The sequence below is a fragment of the Microchirus variegatus genome (assembly GCF_963457635.1).
Source record: "Microchirus variegatus genome assembly, chromosome: 4".
NCBI classification, from domain to species: Eukaryota; Metazoa; Chordata; class Actinopteri; order Pleuronectiformes; family Soleidae; genus Microchirus; species Microchirus variegatus.
Window position 1 is genome coordinate 10,651,282 of NC_139805.1, and position 18,854 is coordinate 10,670,135.

Consider the following 18,854-nt stretch of genomic DNA (forward strand, 5'->3'; position numbering starts at 1 on the left):
TTGTTTTTTATACATAGCAAAGAGAAATAATTATATAAAGTTGAAAAAAATGAACCCTGGAAACATTTGTAGAACGAAATCCCACATTGTGTCACTTTAACATGGACATGATCAATCAATCAATCAATCAATACAGATACTTCTTTAAGTCTCATGAACATTTTTCCTCACCCATTTCCCCATCCTCCTTTACCCTTTCACCTTCATTTGAAGTATTTTTTTCATCCTCTCTCTTTTCAAGTGCAAGAACCACAGCCCGTGACAGAAGATGTTGAAAAAATGAAGCAGAAGAAGCCAAAGAAGATGTCACTTATTGACAATGCCATCACTGGATTTGAGAAAGAATTTGAGCAGTTTGCCACATCTGGCATCATGAATTCAGACAGTGCCACAGTCAGTCATCCAGAGGTACCAGCAGACAACAAGCTGGAGGTGAATGTCAATAGATTTTTTTTCCTTTTGTGTTTTGAAAAGTTACACGCCAGGAGACTTTTATTGTGAGGAATCCACAATGGTTCTTGCATGTATGTGCTATAACCTTACTGCCACAGCAACGCCACATTATTAGTGTAATAGGCACGTTAAATCACACATCAGGATGTAGGTGTTGTGTAATATGTAGCAAATGTGCCTATTTTTTGTCTCTGTGTATGTTTAATGGGTACAAATTAATATGTATTTGTATATCAGGTGTGCTATTCCAAGGTGAAGATGCCAACAGAGGTAAAAAAGAGTCGGCGTCATCCCCTCACTAAGCCGCCCATGCGCTCCCCTCTGTCCATTGTCAAGCAAGAACTGACCAGTGACCAAGGTATGTGTCTGTGTGCATTTATTTAACCTGAAATATAATTTATTCTAAATATCTGTTTAGAAGTCTTTCATCAATCATCAAGCTGAGTCATCCTTCTTTAATGGCCTCATGGATATATCCATGTTAGTTCAACTAACATATATATTGTTAGTTGAACACTTGGCATTACTTATCTATTCATTCATCAAATCTTAAGATTGTCATTACATGTATTACATTACATAACATTTAGTCATTTTGCAGACACTTTTATCCAAACTAACTCACAAGTGACACTGCAGGCACAGCCATCAGGGGCAATTTGGGGTTAAGAGTCTTGCCCAGGGACACATTGGTCTGTAGACGGGTGCAGATTGTGATTAAAACCACAACCTTCCAGTTGAAAGATGATCTGCTCTACCACTGTTCCACAGCATACCCACTTATGATCCTTCCCATCATGAAAGAACATGTCAATTTTGTTTTAGCAAGTAGAGCTAAAGCTCCCAGTAGGGATAAATGAAAAACTGACTTTTTTTCTGTTTGAGACATCATATTGATCTGGGGATCATGACTTTCAATTACCTGCTTTCAAAGTCACTTTAAGTTGGCCACAGGGGACTTGACTATGTCCTTCAGAAGAAAGCATGTGAGGTGAGGAGAAAGAGAGGGCCAGTGTTGAAAGAAAACAGAGACACTAACCCTAACCCAATGGGAATCTTGTGGAAAGAATGGCCAGCTGTGTCCAGGTCTAACAAACTGTCTGAATCAGTAGCTTAAGGGGCTTCACTGCCAAATTGATTCCTGACCCACAGCAGCAAGTTGTTGATGTCTTTGCTATTGAAGCTCATCAGCCAATAATTCAGAGGTGGGGTGGGGTTTGTTCAATAGAATGTACTATTTTTGATTCTTGGCAAGGGCTCCAGTATTTAAAAGATAATTTTCCAAAAATGTCTTGTATGCATTGCCCAGAAAAATACAATCATTAACAATGATAAATCTTTCAGCATCTCTCTAGTTATGTTTCACTTACATCAGATAATGGTGTTCTTGTTTAACATCACCTTAAAAATATTTTTTCTCCCCCCACAGAGCTGTCCTCACCCATGCTGCTGGACAGCAATTCTAAGAAAGCAGAGCACCCTTGGCAGAATCTTTCACCCAACTTCTTGGCAGAGAAAGCCTTCAATGTTGCAGTGGCAGCACTTCAACCATATTGTGCTGTCTGTTCAATCTTCTGTCCCTACATTAAGGTACAGCCTCACAAGTCATAGCAGAGATGCACTTTTTTGCAGAAATTGCAGCAAATTCTCAGGTCATTAAGTTGTTGAACCACCAAATGAGGGACATAATAACTGCAATGAAAGCAATTATTTTTTTTATTTTTTTTATATAATAAATAATTGTAATTTTTACTCTCCAGCCACAAAAGGATGTCACCATCGCAAATGTGGCGCCAATCAGCCCTCCTTGTCATGGCAGCAAGACTCGTCCACTCGTCCCAGAGATGTGCTTTAGTGTTGGGGCAGGAAACACAGAGCCTCCACCCACTAACCCTCACGTTGGAGAGGATGGAACCAGTCTTCTACTCTGCTGTTGTTCTTGCAAAATGCAGGTTCATGCTAGTAAGTACAAAACCTCCAATACAGCAATGGAGTTAACACAAAGTTGTGGTCACATAGTAGTTTTCAGTAAATCTGAAATCATCCACCACTCTAGGGCATCCAGATATTGGCCAAAGTTTTTAAGGCTCTCAGATGGTCTTGTGATGTTTTTCATTGATAATTGTATGGACAGGATTGAACAAATATGTTTTATAAGTTATAGGAAGTACATTTTACCTCACAGTTTGTATTATGTTCTGACACTGCAATGGCAAATTTTAGTATGGATTTTCGTATTTTGTGGATTTGAAATGGTTAAGAAATGGGTTGAAGTTGCTGTTAAAAAGTTATTCTTGGTTCTCTGCTGCCAGTGGGACACGCGCAGCTGTAGGCATACTGCAGTGTTTGATTCACAACACTTAAAAACTTGGTCTCAGCATCATACAAGTCTGTGCACAAGCTGACATGTTTTACAAACGGCTTCTACTGGGTATTCCACTGTTCTTCGCTATTCACAACGTTTTTTTTTTTTTTTTTTTATCCTTGGACCCCCGAGAATAGTGCTGGAAAAATAGAAAGCAGTGAAAATGAGACTCCACTACAGCAGTGCAACAAACTGTCAGCTCAATTCCCCTGCAGGTTCAGCACGCTCAGTGAAGCTTCTTAGTTTAACTCTCCTTGACTCAGGTTAAACTAGAAAGAGGCTACTCAAACCACGAGTTCAGATATCTCTGAATTCAGCATAGCGTACACATCCTTGGGTCCTATTATACACAATTTGCACAATTTTTAAGGGAAGCAAAATGTTATTTGGTTGTTAGTTTCTTATTGATAGTAAACAATATGTTCATGTTCATGTCCCTATTTCGTTGAACATGTGCAATGACAATAAAATGATTCTTATTCTGATGTCATTGGTGTTTGTTTAACAAACAATATTTAAGTCTGCATGTGAGGATAATTTGTGTTGGGCCGCACATTTAACCATAGATATTACAGCAAGGGAATGTGAACACATGCAGTCGGTAAAACACACTAACCCTCCTGGGTTCTTATTATCCCTAAAGCTGAAGTGCACTTCAAAAAGGCCAGTTCATTAGTCGTCCAGGGATGAAGTAGACTCACATGGAGGAAGCAGTGCTGCTATTGATGAGATGACATGAAGCAGAAAGAACTCACCAAATAAAAAAAAAAATACACCAGTTCTGTGCTGGATTCCTGTGCTTGCTATTGTTTTGGAGTGAACATTCAACTAAAAATCAAGTAAACCTTCCTGGGTGTTACATAAATGTCTCATTATTTAGTTCTAGAAGCACAAATTGGAGATGGTGATGGTAAGAGCCAAATAGAAGAAGCTATATATAAAACGGGTTAACAAGATAAAGTAGAAATTGGTGTCTTAGAAACAGTGTAAAATGGTTTGGAAAAGATATGTGAAGTGATTACTGTTTAGGAAAGTTATGTGAAATATTTAATGTCTCATGTGTTTTTTTATAGGTTGTTACGGTGTAAAGCCAGACTCGGTCAGTGATTCCTGGATATGCTCCAGATGTACTGCAGGAGCCTGGACAGTGGTGAGTAGCAGTAGTGCCCTAACCTTATCTAAAGAAAAATTATTTTGTCTTTTACAAGAAGTATTCATATTAACTCTACAATACAAAAGAGGTCAAAATGACAATTTTTCCGGTACCCTTCTCTTGTGGTACCAGAGTAATGGTACGGTACGGGTGGAGTTAGACCCACGACAGTCAGCTGATTAGGCGACAGAAAAGTGTCACTTCCTTGCGGCGGGTGTTTCCCCTGTACAATGTCATGCTACATATTTCCCTGACAAGGCCATGGAGCACAGCACACTCCCCGCCTCCCAGGTAAAGGTACAGTTCTCATTCAAAACTCAAGTCTGACTGAGGGCGTTACAGCTCCAAACCGTACCATACTGTACCAAACCGAACGGCAACATAATGGAAACATGCCATCAGTGCTGACAAGACTGCTTAGAATCCATTTCCACATGTATAGTAAGAAATATGTGCTTCTATGACGATCTATTACTGCCTAACCTTTATCTTCATTTACTTTCAGGAGTGTTGTCTCTGCAACTTACGTGGAGGAGCTTTCAAGATCACTGTTGATAAGCGGTAAGTGGCACGTTTGGCTCCTGAAGTGGCTTCTTTTTTTTTTAAATGCTAAATTAACAGAAAATTAATTTAGATATCTTTTAGAAAGCAAGTAAAAAGTACTTTATGGTAATGTTATAATATAAAACCTAAGATTATAGTTATTAGTAAGGCGGATGTTGTTTTGTTTACTGATTAATTGCTTTTATCTGCTGATTTTCATAAGCCTTAATGTTTTATGTTGTGTGTGTCTCTTTCACTAGCTGGGTCCATGTCATCTGTGCAATCGCTGTGGCTGAAGCTCGCTTTGTTAATGCCATTGAAAGGCAGCCAGTGGACATCAGTACTGTTCCAGAAACACGCAAGAATCTGGTAAGTTGAGTCAAAGCAAAAAAAGTATATTCAGGCAGGTTAATGTTTGAGCGGTTTTAACAGTTAACATCTACATCTATTGACTCTTTGTATCTTGCTTGTTTCTCTTTCATGGAAACTTTTTCCTCGACATCCATCTTGCACTTTATCTACCTTTTAAGAAAATCCATGTCTTTCCTACTCACTGCCTCTGTATCTGCCACTATCTGCATCCATTACCGACACTCCTTCCTAGGTGTATGGCTAGATCCTGTTTTTGTGAGCAGTGGATGACATGGGGTAAAACAGCTGTGGGGAGAGGAATGGCTGAATAATCAGCTGTCATTTCTCACTGTGCCAAATGAACTGTATCGATCTCGTGGGCAGGAAGCAATTTACCCATTGCTGCCAGGTTTTTGAAGACAACCTGTCCCCTCCTTTCCTATCCTTTTGCCATCACTCCTCCAAGTCTTGGGAGTGATTCGTGGTGCATTATTTCAAATCCAAAAAAATCTTCCACAACTTCTCTCTAAAAATCTGTCAGATAAGCTTGGTGACATTCGCATCTGAATGCTGTCAAAGCATTTTCTTCCATCTGTACGTAAAAGGCCATGAGAAGTATTTCTGCAGTCTAATGATTTGGATGGCTGGATTGAACAAGTCTGTAGACGCACCCTTAAAACCAGTTGATATTGCACCATGTTCAGCATTCTGTGGAATGGAGAGTTTTCACGCAAGCTGTTACGTAGTGATTTCAGATTTTCTCAGCAAGGCTTCTGTTACATCCAACATTATACAAACATTTAGTCAGTTATAGGAACTACCCTTGGAATCTCTAAATCAGCAGTGTATGTGAGAGGCTAGTTGCAGTGTATTCATTTGCATTTAAATGTTTATTCTAACAGGTCAATGCTTAAAACCTGCACCCAGTTCACCACTGTAATACATTTTGGTTGTGGTTGCTAGTAAAATTTTTACACCATAGATCCAATATCTACTTTATAATACCATCAAAACATACTTGACTTGACTCAATAGTGTAGCTTCAATAGTTCAGGTTTCTAGAAAGGTTTCCCCTCTGGTGCCGTTCATGCCTATGAAGCTGCTCACCCACTGCATATCGAGAAAGTTTCTGACTTTTGGGTTTATTTCTGGGTGTGCAGTCCATAGAGTTTGCGCATTAGTGTTTTCCCATCATGCCTTTGGCTATGTGAACGAGCCATCCCATGGCTCATTCACAGCCCAGACCTCACTCTGATAAATAAGACTTCTTTCCAATTCTTATACCTCCGTGGCATGTGATGAAGGAATGCGCTATGCATGTGGGGTGTGGCCTGAGTAGCCCTGCAGTAAGTACAGTGCTATGTGCCTGTGATCGAGGAATAGTATTGATATTAAGCTGTATTTGCTATAAGCCATTGCAGCAGGTTAAATATCACTCTGCACATCTCTCTTGAGAGCTGTTGTATTTCTTCCTACACCAGTACAAAAATTAAGTATTGGCACTCTAATAACTATTTTTTTTAATTGATTGGCCATGTGCTGTGATGCAGTTGCTCACTGTGTGATGTGTCAAAAAGAGGTGGATGGGGAAGGAAGGGAGAGAAAGTGGGGGAGGGAAGGCTGAGCTTGTGTGACAGATAATTATTGCCAACACAAGTACGTGGAAGAGTACCAGTCAAATTACTTATTACACTAGGCTTTGATGAGAAAACGTATACACGAATTGTATAACCCCTCTGTGTAAGCAAATGTATTTATTTGCAGATTATTTTTCAGAAAATTAACACTTGGATTTTGAAGAAAGACAATGTTTCTGAAACTCCTGAGGTTGCACTAGTGTACTGAGAGCATAACTCAATTTGACAGTGAAAATTCTCTTACTCTTTTTCTTACGCTTTTCATTTATCTCTCCCTTGTTCCCCCAGCTTTAACTGAAACGGGGGACAAATGGGAGATGGAGAGAGCAGGCGTTATGGCAGTTGAAGACAATTCAATAATTTTAAGTGAATTACATAAATGTTGTGAGATTGTTTGTGCAGGGTGGTTCGAAAATTCATAAAATGAAGACCAGAAGTGGAGGAAAAAATCTTATGGGTTGAGGGTGATTCTTCTGTAACCTGAATCATGAAACTAAAAATCATTTTATGTTCTCCTTGCAGAAGTGTATGTTCTGTCACAGTAAGAGTGCCAGTCAGAACCGCGGTGCCTGCATCCAATGCTCATATGAGAACTGTGCCACCTCCTTCCATGTCACCTGCGCCCAAATTGCCGGAGTAGTCATGAAACCAGCTGACTGGCCCTATGTGGTGTCTGTGACCTGCCACAAACATAAAAAAGTCACCCCTCCGAAAGACGCTACTCCAAAAGTCGCTACTCCAAAAGCCGCTACTCCAAAAGTCACTACTCCAAAGGTAGGTGCAAAGTATACATTACACACACAAAAGGAGACAGCAGACAAAAGCACACTGCAGACAGAAGTGTTTTTGTAAAAAATGTGCACCTTTTTTTAAATTTTTCATTGAATGACTCATGAACTGTTAAGCTCATCCATACACACATTAGCATCAGTTTGCTTTGTCGAAATATTTTTGTCAACAAATGGACCTTAGTACCATACAAAGCTAATTTGTACAGAGCCCTGGTAGAGGCAGGTGTGGAAAAAATAATTTGTAAACTGTTCCCTCGGTTTTGTGAACGGTGTTCTCGGTTTTGGAAATCCGTGCTCTTGGATTTGTAAACTGTAAACCGAGGGAACAGTTTACAAATTATTTTAATTTTTTTCCACACATGTTCCTACCAGGGCTCTGTAATTTGTCTTCCCTTCACAGACTTGGTGATTTCAAAACATATAATTGAGTCCATTTCTATATTAACGTCATGTCTGGTACAATACTTTTGTGCTGGCCTATATTGAAGATTGATTTCCCGAATAAAAACCTATCTTAACCACTCTCTCTCCCCCCCTCTCTCCAGGTGCGCCCATCAGCAGCTAAAAGTAGCCCACAGTGTCCGAGCCTCGGCCAGAAAGTGATCGGTCGCAACAGTGACGGCTGGTACTACCACTGTACCATTATCGGCATGGCAACGCAGACATTCTACGAGGTTAACTTTGACGACGGCTCGTATTGTGACAATCTGCACCCAGAAAACATAGTTGTGAGTCGTCTTTTTATTCCCCACATATCTGTGTACATTTTATCAAATCAATTTCAACAAATGGTGTGTTTTTCAAAACAAGAGAAATATCCTAGCAACCGGTTTGTACTTTGTAACTTGATAATTTCAGCAAATGAAGCAAGTAATGTCCAAATGTAAATTCAGAAAGACATAAAATGGCTCTCAGCGGCAAATCAGCTAAAAGCATAACGTTAATAAGCTTTAACTGTTTATTTTGTAAGAAACGGGTTCGACTTAAAACATTTGCAAAGAATTTAATGTTGTAAAGAACAAATCTCATGTAATCAGGTCATTTAAAACGTAATGTTCTGCTGTCTACTAAAACACTTAAAAGAAGTTTGAATTGCTATCAAGTGGAAAGTAGAGGGACCTGAAGAAAATGTTGCCAATAAACCTTTATGAGTCAATGTTCTTAATCCCTTATACTGAATTAAGCTTTATACTCACCGCAATGCGTCTGATGTGTAAATAATAAGAAGGTTAAAATGTATTTTTGAAGCAGCATTCAATTAATAATACTTGAATCATTTTACCATCAGCAGTGACGGCACATTTGCTCTGAGCACTGAGTGGTACCTCAGTACCTGAGAGCAGAAATATGTAGATATTTATCTATTCTCATGTAACTACTATATGCATTTAAATTAGATGTTATTCTTTATATTCCTGGCTCCTGGTCCAGATCAGGGCTGATTTCAAGGTGCTGCTCCTCACTTATAAAATCTTAAACGGTCTTGTACCTTCTTACTTACATACCTCTGTACCCACTATACTATATATTCTATACTGTGATTCCTCATACGAAGTATATACAATGCTGTGTTCTGCCAGTTGGGTCACTTGCTTGTACTGTGGTTTTTCTGTTGTTTTATATTTTACAAAAGATAAGTCAGCATTATGAAAGTGCGATGAATGAAAACAGTCAGATCTTTAAAATGTTGTTCTCTGTTTCCTCGGTCTGCCTCCTCTGATCCTCCCCATCCTCCTTCAGAGTCATGACTGCCTGCATACCGGTCCTCCTGAAGCTGGGGAGATGATCTTGGTCAGCACACATGAGGGTCAGATCCTCAATGCATCCTTCATCAAAGAGCACGCTCACAAACACTACCAGGTGAGAAAACAAACCGTGTGACCACATGTGATCAGATCTGGCTCTCCCCCACTCTGTATTCACATTAACACTGATGCCATGTCGGTTTGTCAGTACAAAATGATGTGGGCTGAGGAAGAGGGGTCATGTACTGTGCATGGATTATGTTCATACAGCTTGAGAATGTAACCACATGTTTACCCCTAACCACTTTCAAATAAAATAAGATTAGAGGACGTATTCATGATGTAAACTTTGTGCGTAACGGCATAATTTACATATTTCCTCTGATGCTCTTCTTCTGCAGTGTGACTGTATGTGATTGTAATTTGGGAGCATGGCGCTCAGTCTCATGATTTCCACCCTATGCTTCGTGTCCTGGATCTTGTATTTATCAATTTGTGAAAAGCTTGTCTGCTTCTGTAGATAATTGCCTGAGCATTTTGATACAGTATGGTATTAAAACATAAGGTTGAGAGATCACTGGTGCATGATGGGGAATCCAAGGGGCAAATATGAGGAGTGGAAATTTCAAAACTGGCGTCAGGAGGCTTTAATGAAAGTGGCTGCAGGAGTGCAATAACAGACTTATTTGTTTTTGAAGCACATCTACAACAATTTACTGCCAATTACATTTCTTAATGATGTGTCTGTAATAAAGAAATTGAGTTAAAATAGGGGTGGTGTCCCTGTGCAGACTGCTGTGTCTGTTTCCTTTTCAGAAAGCGAAAAAGTATTGTACGTGTTTGCTCATTTCATGTCCCCGTGTAGCCTGAGACGAGGAACACTGTTACAATGAGTAAAAAAAAAAAACAAGTCTCCAGCTGGTGGCTGTGTCAAGACCGCAACCCTGACCATCACCTTGTTTTCCTCAATATATTTTATTTTATTTTTTTTTTTAAATCTACATTTGTATTTAAAACAGGCTGATGGTATTATTCAGTCAGTGAGCAGCTTTGGGGTTCAGTGTTGAGGTCAAGGACATTCAAACAGAAGACATGGTTGTTGATAAACTGTTTGCTTTGGCTGAGATTAAGCCTGTGACTTTCTGGTATTTGTATTTTTTACTCCCCAAGCCATCCTCACATCCTTTTCCACATAAACCCCTCATGTGTCCACTTTTGCCCAAAGTAATTATCAAGTCGAGTGTGCTCTCTAATCACAGGAGACGAAGCGGTTGGAAATGTTAATTAATTCAGAATGTTGTCATATCTGTGCAGGTTGAGTTTCAAGACCAGTCTCAACTGATGCTCAAACAATCAGAGATCCACTTTTTGGACCAGGAACTGCCTAAGAGGGTCCGTGCCCGACTTGTAAGTATTATTTTTTATTCTGCAGATAACAAAGGGTCACTCTTAAATAGCCTGTATTGTTCAGTGTAAGTAGACTCAAGTATTTCCAGATAAAAAAAAAAGAAGTTTTATTCAGTCAAATAACTGACTTCTCAGAGGATGTGAAGGGCTGTGAGGGAGCCAGTGTTAGTAGGTTGTCAGGTTGAATAGATGTCTGTTTTATCTGATAAAACATTAGTGATGTCCTTTGTTAACTTTAACTGAGCTTTAACATCTGAGGAGTTGTGATGCACGGCCTTGCCAGAGACATTTTTATATTTGAACAGACAAAGCTTGGCTTGAAAATCCAAGTTAAATTCAAAAAGACTTAATAACAGATTAAAAGAAACATATAATTGGTAAAAAATGAATAAGGTGGATGGTCGGACAGGACAGACCATTAGCTCTAATATTATTTAACAAACCCCCGCAGTCCAAAATTAATATGTATTAACATATGTATTATTAAAGCAGAGCAGAAAGAAATGGAAAAAGAAAAAAAATCAGAATTTTTATAGCCTGTATTGATTCAGAAGGCGTGAAGCATAAAGGTGAAGGTGAGTCTACTTTAATGCAAACAACTAACTTGTTCTAATGCACATCTTTTTACATATTATTAAAAGAGAATTATCCTATTTGACTTCATTAGTTTATTTAATCACCTGTTGGTCTTTAAAATATTTGAACAGGTCTGATTCTTATGGATTCTTTTTGTTTTTGAGTTTTTAAGACCGGCTCTTTGCTGTTTTTGGGTTATTTCGGATATTTCCAAATTGCACTTCAGGCACCCTCTTTTCTGAAGAGTTGTGTCTTCTCTAATGTCACTGCAGCTGCCACTCTCTCTGTCTCAGCGATGTCTCCCTCCTCCGCATTAATATGTGCGTCGGCTTGTATAACTCATCGATTCCGGAAACGTCACACAGCAACATCACTGTTGTTGGTGGCCGGAGACGCTGCAGAGATTGTCTATTAGCCTTATATACGATCATCTACACTACCAGTCAATGCTGATGCCTTTAGTGAGAATCTATAATGTAAATAGTCATGAAAATAAAGAAAAAACATTCAAATGACAAGGTGTGTCCAAACTTTTGACTGGTAGTGTATGGCACAAATAGGCATTCTCTTTAAAGAAAAAGAGTACTGTTTTTTTCAGTTTAGAAAGTTTTAGTACTGTTGTACCTATTTAGTACCGGTAACATGTATGTGTCGATTACATTCAGAAATAATAATAACACAGCTAATCAGAAATAAACATGATCAGTGTAAATTTTATTCTGATTGTTCTGATCATGACTTCCTGGTCTGGGTTAACGTGTGTGTGTCCACATGAAGGTGACACACTTCTGCTTTTGGTATTGCTGGTGGGAACAAAACAGGAAGTAATGTAGTGTGCATGCCATGGGCATTTTTCATTCCATTATATCCTGGATAAATGGCCTAATTTCACACACTCAAATAACATGGCTGACCATTAATGTCGAGTACTACTGTACGTAGTAAAGAGGGATCGATTTAACTTCCTGCTTGGTTTTCAGGCAATACCTGCATCCCAGGAGGTTTCCTCGCCCGATGAAGCGCAAGCAGCAAAGCGCCGCCGTCTGCCCTCTGATTCAGCCCCTCCCACTCTGACTCGCATGGAAACAACCAATCCGTCCACTTGTACCGTCACTTCAGCCTCAGCAAACACAGCGAAACACAACAGATTTCCTACCATGCCGACCTCACAGCCACTGTCCCGGCACAGCATGATACCGCAGGATGTAGCCGCCCAAACCAGTGGTATTCTGTTGGATGCTGGAACCCCAATGGACACAAGCCTCACCCTCACTCAAGCTGTAATGGGGTCATCTCTGGTGTCGGACCCCACACTGACTCCACAGATGACCCCCTTTCTGTCCGCATTGAACTCTGACCCCCTCCTGCCTGCCCTGTCCCCTCCCCACCCACCCCAGCAAATGTACACACCGAGCAGTGGCTATGTTTCCTACATGGAGACTCTTCTCAATTCGCATTTCCCTCAGGATGACGGGCCTGGACCCCTGTATTAAAAAAAACAAACATAAAAAACAACTCCACTATGTCGTTACTGGGTCAACAGAGGCTGAGCCACTAGGAAGTAAGCTAATGGAGGTGGATTCTACTGAGTGCTGTATTAATGGACAAAAACGTTTCCTGGAGCGGCGTTGAGAGCTCGGGGCAGGAGCAGGAAGCTGCTTGGACACATGAGCACTCTTTTAATGCATGTTACTTTTCTATTTTTGAGTTGATGTATTTGCAGTGGTGCTTTGGCCTGCTCTGAAGCAGCAGCTAAAGAGGCTTTTGTATTTTCAACATTACTATTATTATTATAATTGTTATAATTATTATTATTATTATTATTATTATTGTTTTTTGTAAAGTTATTCTTCTCTTTTGTTTTTCTTTGGTCTGCTGCTGGGCTTTTCTCCTCTGTCTTAATATGAATATGTCTCTGGGTGGTATCAACTCCATACCTCGCTGCAATAATTCAGTAACAGCACACTCACATTTTCTTTCTTATACATGAAGCTAATTACTATGGTGGCCTCTCAGCAGTGAGGTCTGGGGTCTCGGTGGACTTCACTCTCCGGGTTTTTTGTTTTTCTTCTTATGAATAACCAGCAACAAAATATCTATTTTTCAACACAGCCACCATTTGCTTGAAAAACTGGTGGAACAAGAGAGTCGCATTAACCATCTACAGGATATTTTAACAGAGGTTTATGTTGTTGTTTGTTGCTGGATTGCAAGAGGTACATGGGGAATGGATGTATAAAAGAAATCAAAAGTATTGTAGGGGTAACTCAGTATTTAAATGTCTTGGTGGAATATTGAAAGCATTATTCGTAATGGGAAAATCGTTTTTGAAAGCAAACACTAGTTGATTTGTCGGAAGGATGCATACACGTTTTTGTGAAGATGTGTCACTGTAGTTAAGTGATGAGACCTTGATATTAATGTCATACAAATAGCTCCACTTTTTCACGCCCACAGCTGTCTCAGGGTTCCTACATGTGGAAAATGAAAATCCAATTTTAATGTGGAAGTCACACAGTTAAGGCCAGGATAAATTGTCTCAAACTTTGTCCTCAGTCGTACGTGGCACATGAATATTTGTTGCTTATATATTTGATCTACTGAGTGAGATCTTTGTTTACTGTCAGATAATCTATATGAAATATAAATATTTGGGGAGGAATAATGTATGTAGGAACCCTAAAATCTGGAAAAGGACATATTTGTACTTGGCCTGAATTGTGCGTGTTGATGATTATTGTATATTGTTAATGTCATCTGTCTTTTCTATCACCGTATTCTTTTTTTTCTGAGATGAACTCACAAACTTGGCCGATCAAAAAAAGAAAGATTAATACCTTTATTTTTGTCAGATTTTTTCAGGCACATTGCTCAGTTTTTACGGACAGCAAATGTTTTTTCCAAATTATGCTACAGAGGTGCTTCAGAAATATCAAAACTACTGATGGACTATGTTTCTCCAAACACTGTCACCTTGTACATACCACAGGCCTTGTGTATTGTGACTCAGATGTGTAAATGTCTTTTCTTTTGCCCCCCCCCCCCCCACCCCGTCACAACAAGTGAAATGTTGGAACACATTTATGTTCCTGTATCTAAATGACTTCCATCAAGAAATCTTATTTCATAGGGATTAAAGTGGGTTGCTAGTTGCTAGCTTTTCTGTGTTCTGTTTGTTCAGTGGACCGGATAGTTGGACAAAATAGAAACAAAATTGTGAGTAACAACTAATATATGATTATTAAACATTATAGCCATGTTTAAAACAATCACTCTATATGTACATTTCTAGAAAGATACTGTTTAAGATATATTATTAGACAGGAATCGCTGGTTTTAGTTAATGAAGGGGCAGTGACAAAAACAAAGTACTTTAATTTTAAATCTTTGTATTTATTTATTTATTTATATTATTGCCCATTCTGCATGGGGTTTTCTTCTGGTTCTCCAGTTTCTTCCCACAGTCCAAAAACTTTGACACTCTAAATTGACCGTATATGTGAATAGATGGTTGTTTGTCTCTGTGTGCGTGGGTCCATACGAGGGTCACCCTATGTCAGCTGAGATTGCTGACATAAGGTGACCCTCGTATGGAGGATAAAGTGGTAGAAAATGGATGAACATTATTGCCCACAAAGTTTTCACAAATCTACATTTGTTGTTGTTACCGGAGCCTCACTGAGCAGCATTTAAAAACCTGTAAACCCAAAAAAACCTTGTATTCAATCCAGAAAAAAATAGTCAGTGTAAAATGTATATATAAAGACTTAAAACATTTTGAATATCCTGGATTTAGAGCAACTCTCCATTACCTACTAAGGTTTGCTTTGAGTCTACATGTGTAGATTATAGAGTGTGACACACTTCAGCTCCTCTTACCCAAATATCTGTAATGACAGCACAAAACCACTCACTCCGGTCCTTTGAAGGCATTTTAAACCTGTAATCTGTGTAATCTCTGTAAACCCAACTCTCTCCTTTGACAAAGTCATGACGATGCCCGTGGGAGATCCATCATTTTGCATCTGAAAGAATCACCAGCTGCGGCACAACATCGAGAAGCTTTTCCTTTCAGGTCTGTGTCATTTTTATTTTATCTTATCAATTCACTTACTAATAAAAAAGGTAAATAATGGTGAAATTTAATTAAGGCCACCAGGGTTACTGTGGGTCTGTGGCATGTAATCGCCTGTTAAAGACATGATCCTTCTCTGCCTCCTCCCACAGATGAGATAGCGAATATTCAATAATTGGCAGAGCAAACAGCAGCCATGTTGTTTATTCCCCTCTGCAGTGTCTCCTTGGCAGGAATTCTGGCTTTGCACATTAAGCACACAGCAGGGAGGGTTGTCTTTGCACTTGCTTGCTGGGTTCATCATCATGGAAGTTATTTTTAGTGTGTAATTAGCTGGAAACACCGTCCAGACCAACCCAGAGTCCCCTTTAAATGAATCCAACATTTTAATTATTATAAAAACATTTTTTGCAAGTGGTTGCACTATGAGAACGCCTGACTCAGTTTCAAAAGGAATCTAGATGAGATACGCATTAGTCAAGTTTAGTCAAGCCCCCCCCCCCCCTTTATATCGCCACATCATGTTCACAGTTAAATCTGAATGGAACAAAGCACAACTGCTTATGTTGTGCAATTATTCATCAGTACACTGTGGTGGAAGAAGTGCATTTAACTGCTCTGTCTTCATATTCCTGCTCCTTGCTGCACACTCACTTTTACTGCACTAAGGTTGGGGAGTTGTAATGTGTTGTTCTCCAAATTCTAGCTGAACTCTGTGCTGCTTTGTTGGAATATGACAGATCATTAAATGCAACAGTTAGTCAAATACCCCCCCACAGATCACGCCCAACATTTAATCACTTGTTTCTTGTCCCATTGCAGACATTTCCTGAAATTTTCATCCAAATCCGTCCTTTACTTTTCGAGTTATGGTATCAACAATCAGACAGACAAACAAACAAACTCCGGCGAAAACACCTTCTTGGCGGAGGTCAATAAGCGTTTATATCCACACCCCAGGTCTGATCCACACACCTCCGCCTGCACTATGACAACATTTCATGCAAACTGCTTCACTAGCTTTTGAGTATTTGTGTTTACAGTCAGACAAAACATTGCTGAAAACACAACCTCCTTGGTGGAGGTGATGAGTGAGAGGAATCATTTATTTCCAGATTAGTATGTGGCCTAGACAAAGTGCTTTTAGCATTAAACAGTTATGACCTGATTCTGTCCGGCAATCAAGCATCGTTACAGATTTTGCAGAAGAAAATTACGTCATATGGTCAACATTTGCCAGCGAGATAAAAATACACCCCCGACCGCCAAAATGGGATCAGTAAAAGCTAGAGCCGTTGTTTCTATCCTTCGCGTCCTCTCGGCGCTCTAACGGGATTCACTTTTTGACTCTTTCATGCCAAGATCGTCTAAATGTGGATTCCCAAAGAGAAGAGGACAGAAGTGGAGCAGGAGAAGGTCACTGAAGGAACAAGAAAGCTGTCTCTTATGGACAAACTGTTAATGTGGGCATTAGCTCTCTCTTTCTCTCTCTCTCTCTCTCTCTTGCAAACACACACACACACACTCACACATGCATACACACACTGTGTGCATATGCCCAGGCTGCATTGCTCTCGCTGGATCAGGGTGGCCATTAACATTCTGAAGTGCCTGCTGTGTCTTTGCAGAGCAACTGGGGATGTGCCAGCTTGGCAATTACTTTAACAACTCCAGAGTTTGATTTCTTTATTCGGTTGAACTTAGCCAGGGGTAAAACTAAGGAGAAGCGTGAGGAAAAGGACTTCAAAGGACAAAAGTTTATGCTGACCCGACTGTGCTTCGGTGGAGGAAAAGAACAGGGAACTTTTTACTCTATTCACTAAGTATCAAAATAAAAAACTGTGTGCCGTTAGTGTTGCAGAGGCCATGTGCATTTCTTAGGTCAAAGGTCGTGACAGCCAGTCTCCACCAAAGTGTCCTTCAGTTTGACATTAAAACTTCTAACTTGCTCCATGACTATCAGACAGCTGAATGTCTCACATAGAAATGGAAATGGGTGAATGCAGAGGGATCTAATTGCAAATGGAAGTGGCAATTATGTTGACAAGCTGGTTGATATGACAGGCTCCATTATAGCCCTAAGCCTTTATTACATGTCTGCCTAGTAAATCACATCACAGAGGCAGTATTATCATAATGACTCGGTGGAGCTCAATTTGTCAACAATGTCCCCTGTTTGAAGGGGACTGGATTGAGTAGTTGAAGGCGGCTGATCTTTATGAACTCCCATAAACACGGAGGGCTTTCAAGTGACGTGGCCGTGGATGCACTGTCTCTTCTCAGATCCATTAAGACATCCTGTAGTGGCCGAGTCTGGAAACCCCTATATCCATCAGCATCCAAGATCGTCATTGGTTGGGTTTTTTCAACAGGAAGTGCACAGCATCCAACACCATTTTCTCTGAACACTGATGTTGTTAGAGGGAATGTTGGGAGGGAGGAAATTGTTTGACTTGAGTGTCTGCTTTTGGTGATGCAGCTCTGTTACTAACAATTCTTCCATTTGTTTCCTCTTCCTCAGGACAGAATTAACTGAAATGGAGAGAGGGTTGTCGAAGAGCAGGAGGGGGGGGGGGAACAATGCTGTTAAGTGCCGGGCCTTATTAACAAAGTGAATCTTCATCCAGTCACACACGACAAATAAATGGCCACCCCCTTGAAGCTCTTAATCGGCCCATTAGTCTTTGAGCGGCCACAGCCTCCTCTTTTTTTCCCCCTCTCTCTGGCTCTTTCCCTTCAGACCAGTCCAGATCCATCCATCACCTCACATTTGCATGCCGACCACACACGCTGACGGAGCAGAGTGCGCAGCTGGAGATGCTACATCATATTTACTCCCTTACTCGTGCAATAAACACTGCTCTCCACGTCTCCAGCATGCCTCCTTTCCTCTCTCCATCATTTAAACACTCACATTACTCCTTTTCACAAGTAACCGGCAAACTCATCTGTTCAAGACGCTTCATTACGTCTGCTTCCCTCGCATCATCTCCAGTTGCAAAAAATAAGAAGTAAAAATCTGTTAATTTGAAAAACGAGATCATACTGTGGAATATTTCTGCTAAGTTTTATTTGCTGTTGATATGGCTTGAATCTCATTTAATTCAAACTCGCCCTGCGACCCGCTGTACAGAAAGTGACTAAATGACTATAACAGATGAATATGCTAAGTAATGACAGGGTTTGCTGCTCTAAGTCAGCCTAATTAATCACCAGACGGCGTTCTGAGGCGCTTCCAGAGCTGCACAAACACAGTCAGACTCTCAGAGAGCTGGCATGCTTATCTGTATGTGACCTGCACTTATTTTCTCTTCACTTTCATTCCATTTCTCAGCTGCCACCCGCTTCACCCTCTGCTAATTCAGCCGCTTAAATCTCATTTCAGACACAATTAGCCTTTAGCCCATCCAACCTGTGTGTTTTTTTCCCTTTTATCCTTTGTGAACATTTCCACTCCCCGATAAAGATCATTATTGAGGATACTTAGACGGAGCTCTGATCACTTACAGGAGAAAACACAAAAGGGGCCTTTTAGCAGGCCCATTAAGAGACTGTAGAAACCTTTGCTTGTTGCCACACCAGGGTTATCAATAATGGAAGCATTTATTTCATTCCTCGACTACACGTTTTTGCATTTTGAAGAGACTTTCACCGAAGCAAAGCCCAGACCTGCTGCTGTTACTTATTCTGAGGAAACTCTTAACTGCAGAGCTGACAAAATGATGACACTCATCAGTTTTACTCTGCGGACGAGTCGG

At 40.1% G+C, this 18,854-nt stretch overlaps 1 protein-coding gene across 1 annotated transcript in view; it reads left to right on the top strand.

Annotated features, from left to right (window-relative positions):
- Positions 1-12,768, top strand: part of kdm4b (lysine (K)-specific demethylase 4B) — a 40,303-nt gene extending 27,535 nt beyond the window's left edge. The window contains exons 11-22 of the mRNA XM_083888615.1: positions 242-432; positions 691-811; positions 1,883-2,043; positions 2,214-2,415; positions 3,892-3,968; positions 4,477-4,532; positions 4,775-4,883; positions 7,025-7,276; positions 7,839-8,021; positions 9,034-9,153; positions 10,353-10,445; positions 12,002-12,768. Coding sequence (XP_083744741.1) covers positions 242-432; positions 691-811; positions 1,883-2,043; positions 2,214-2,415; positions 3,892-3,968; positions 4,477-4,532; positions 4,775-4,883; positions 7,025-7,276; positions 7,839-8,021; positions 9,034-9,153; positions 10,353-10,445; positions 12,002-12,514 — 2,078 coding nt within the window. The 3' untranslated portion in view covers positions 12,515-12,768. The remainder of the gene's footprint in view (positions 1-241; positions 433-690; positions 812-1,882; positions 2,044-2,213; positions 2,416-3,891; positions 3,969-4,476; positions 4,533-4,774; positions 4,884-7,024; positions 7,277-7,838; positions 8,022-9,033; positions 9,154-10,352; positions 10,446-12,001) is intronic.
- Positions 12,769-18,854: the final 6,086 nt, after the last annotated feature.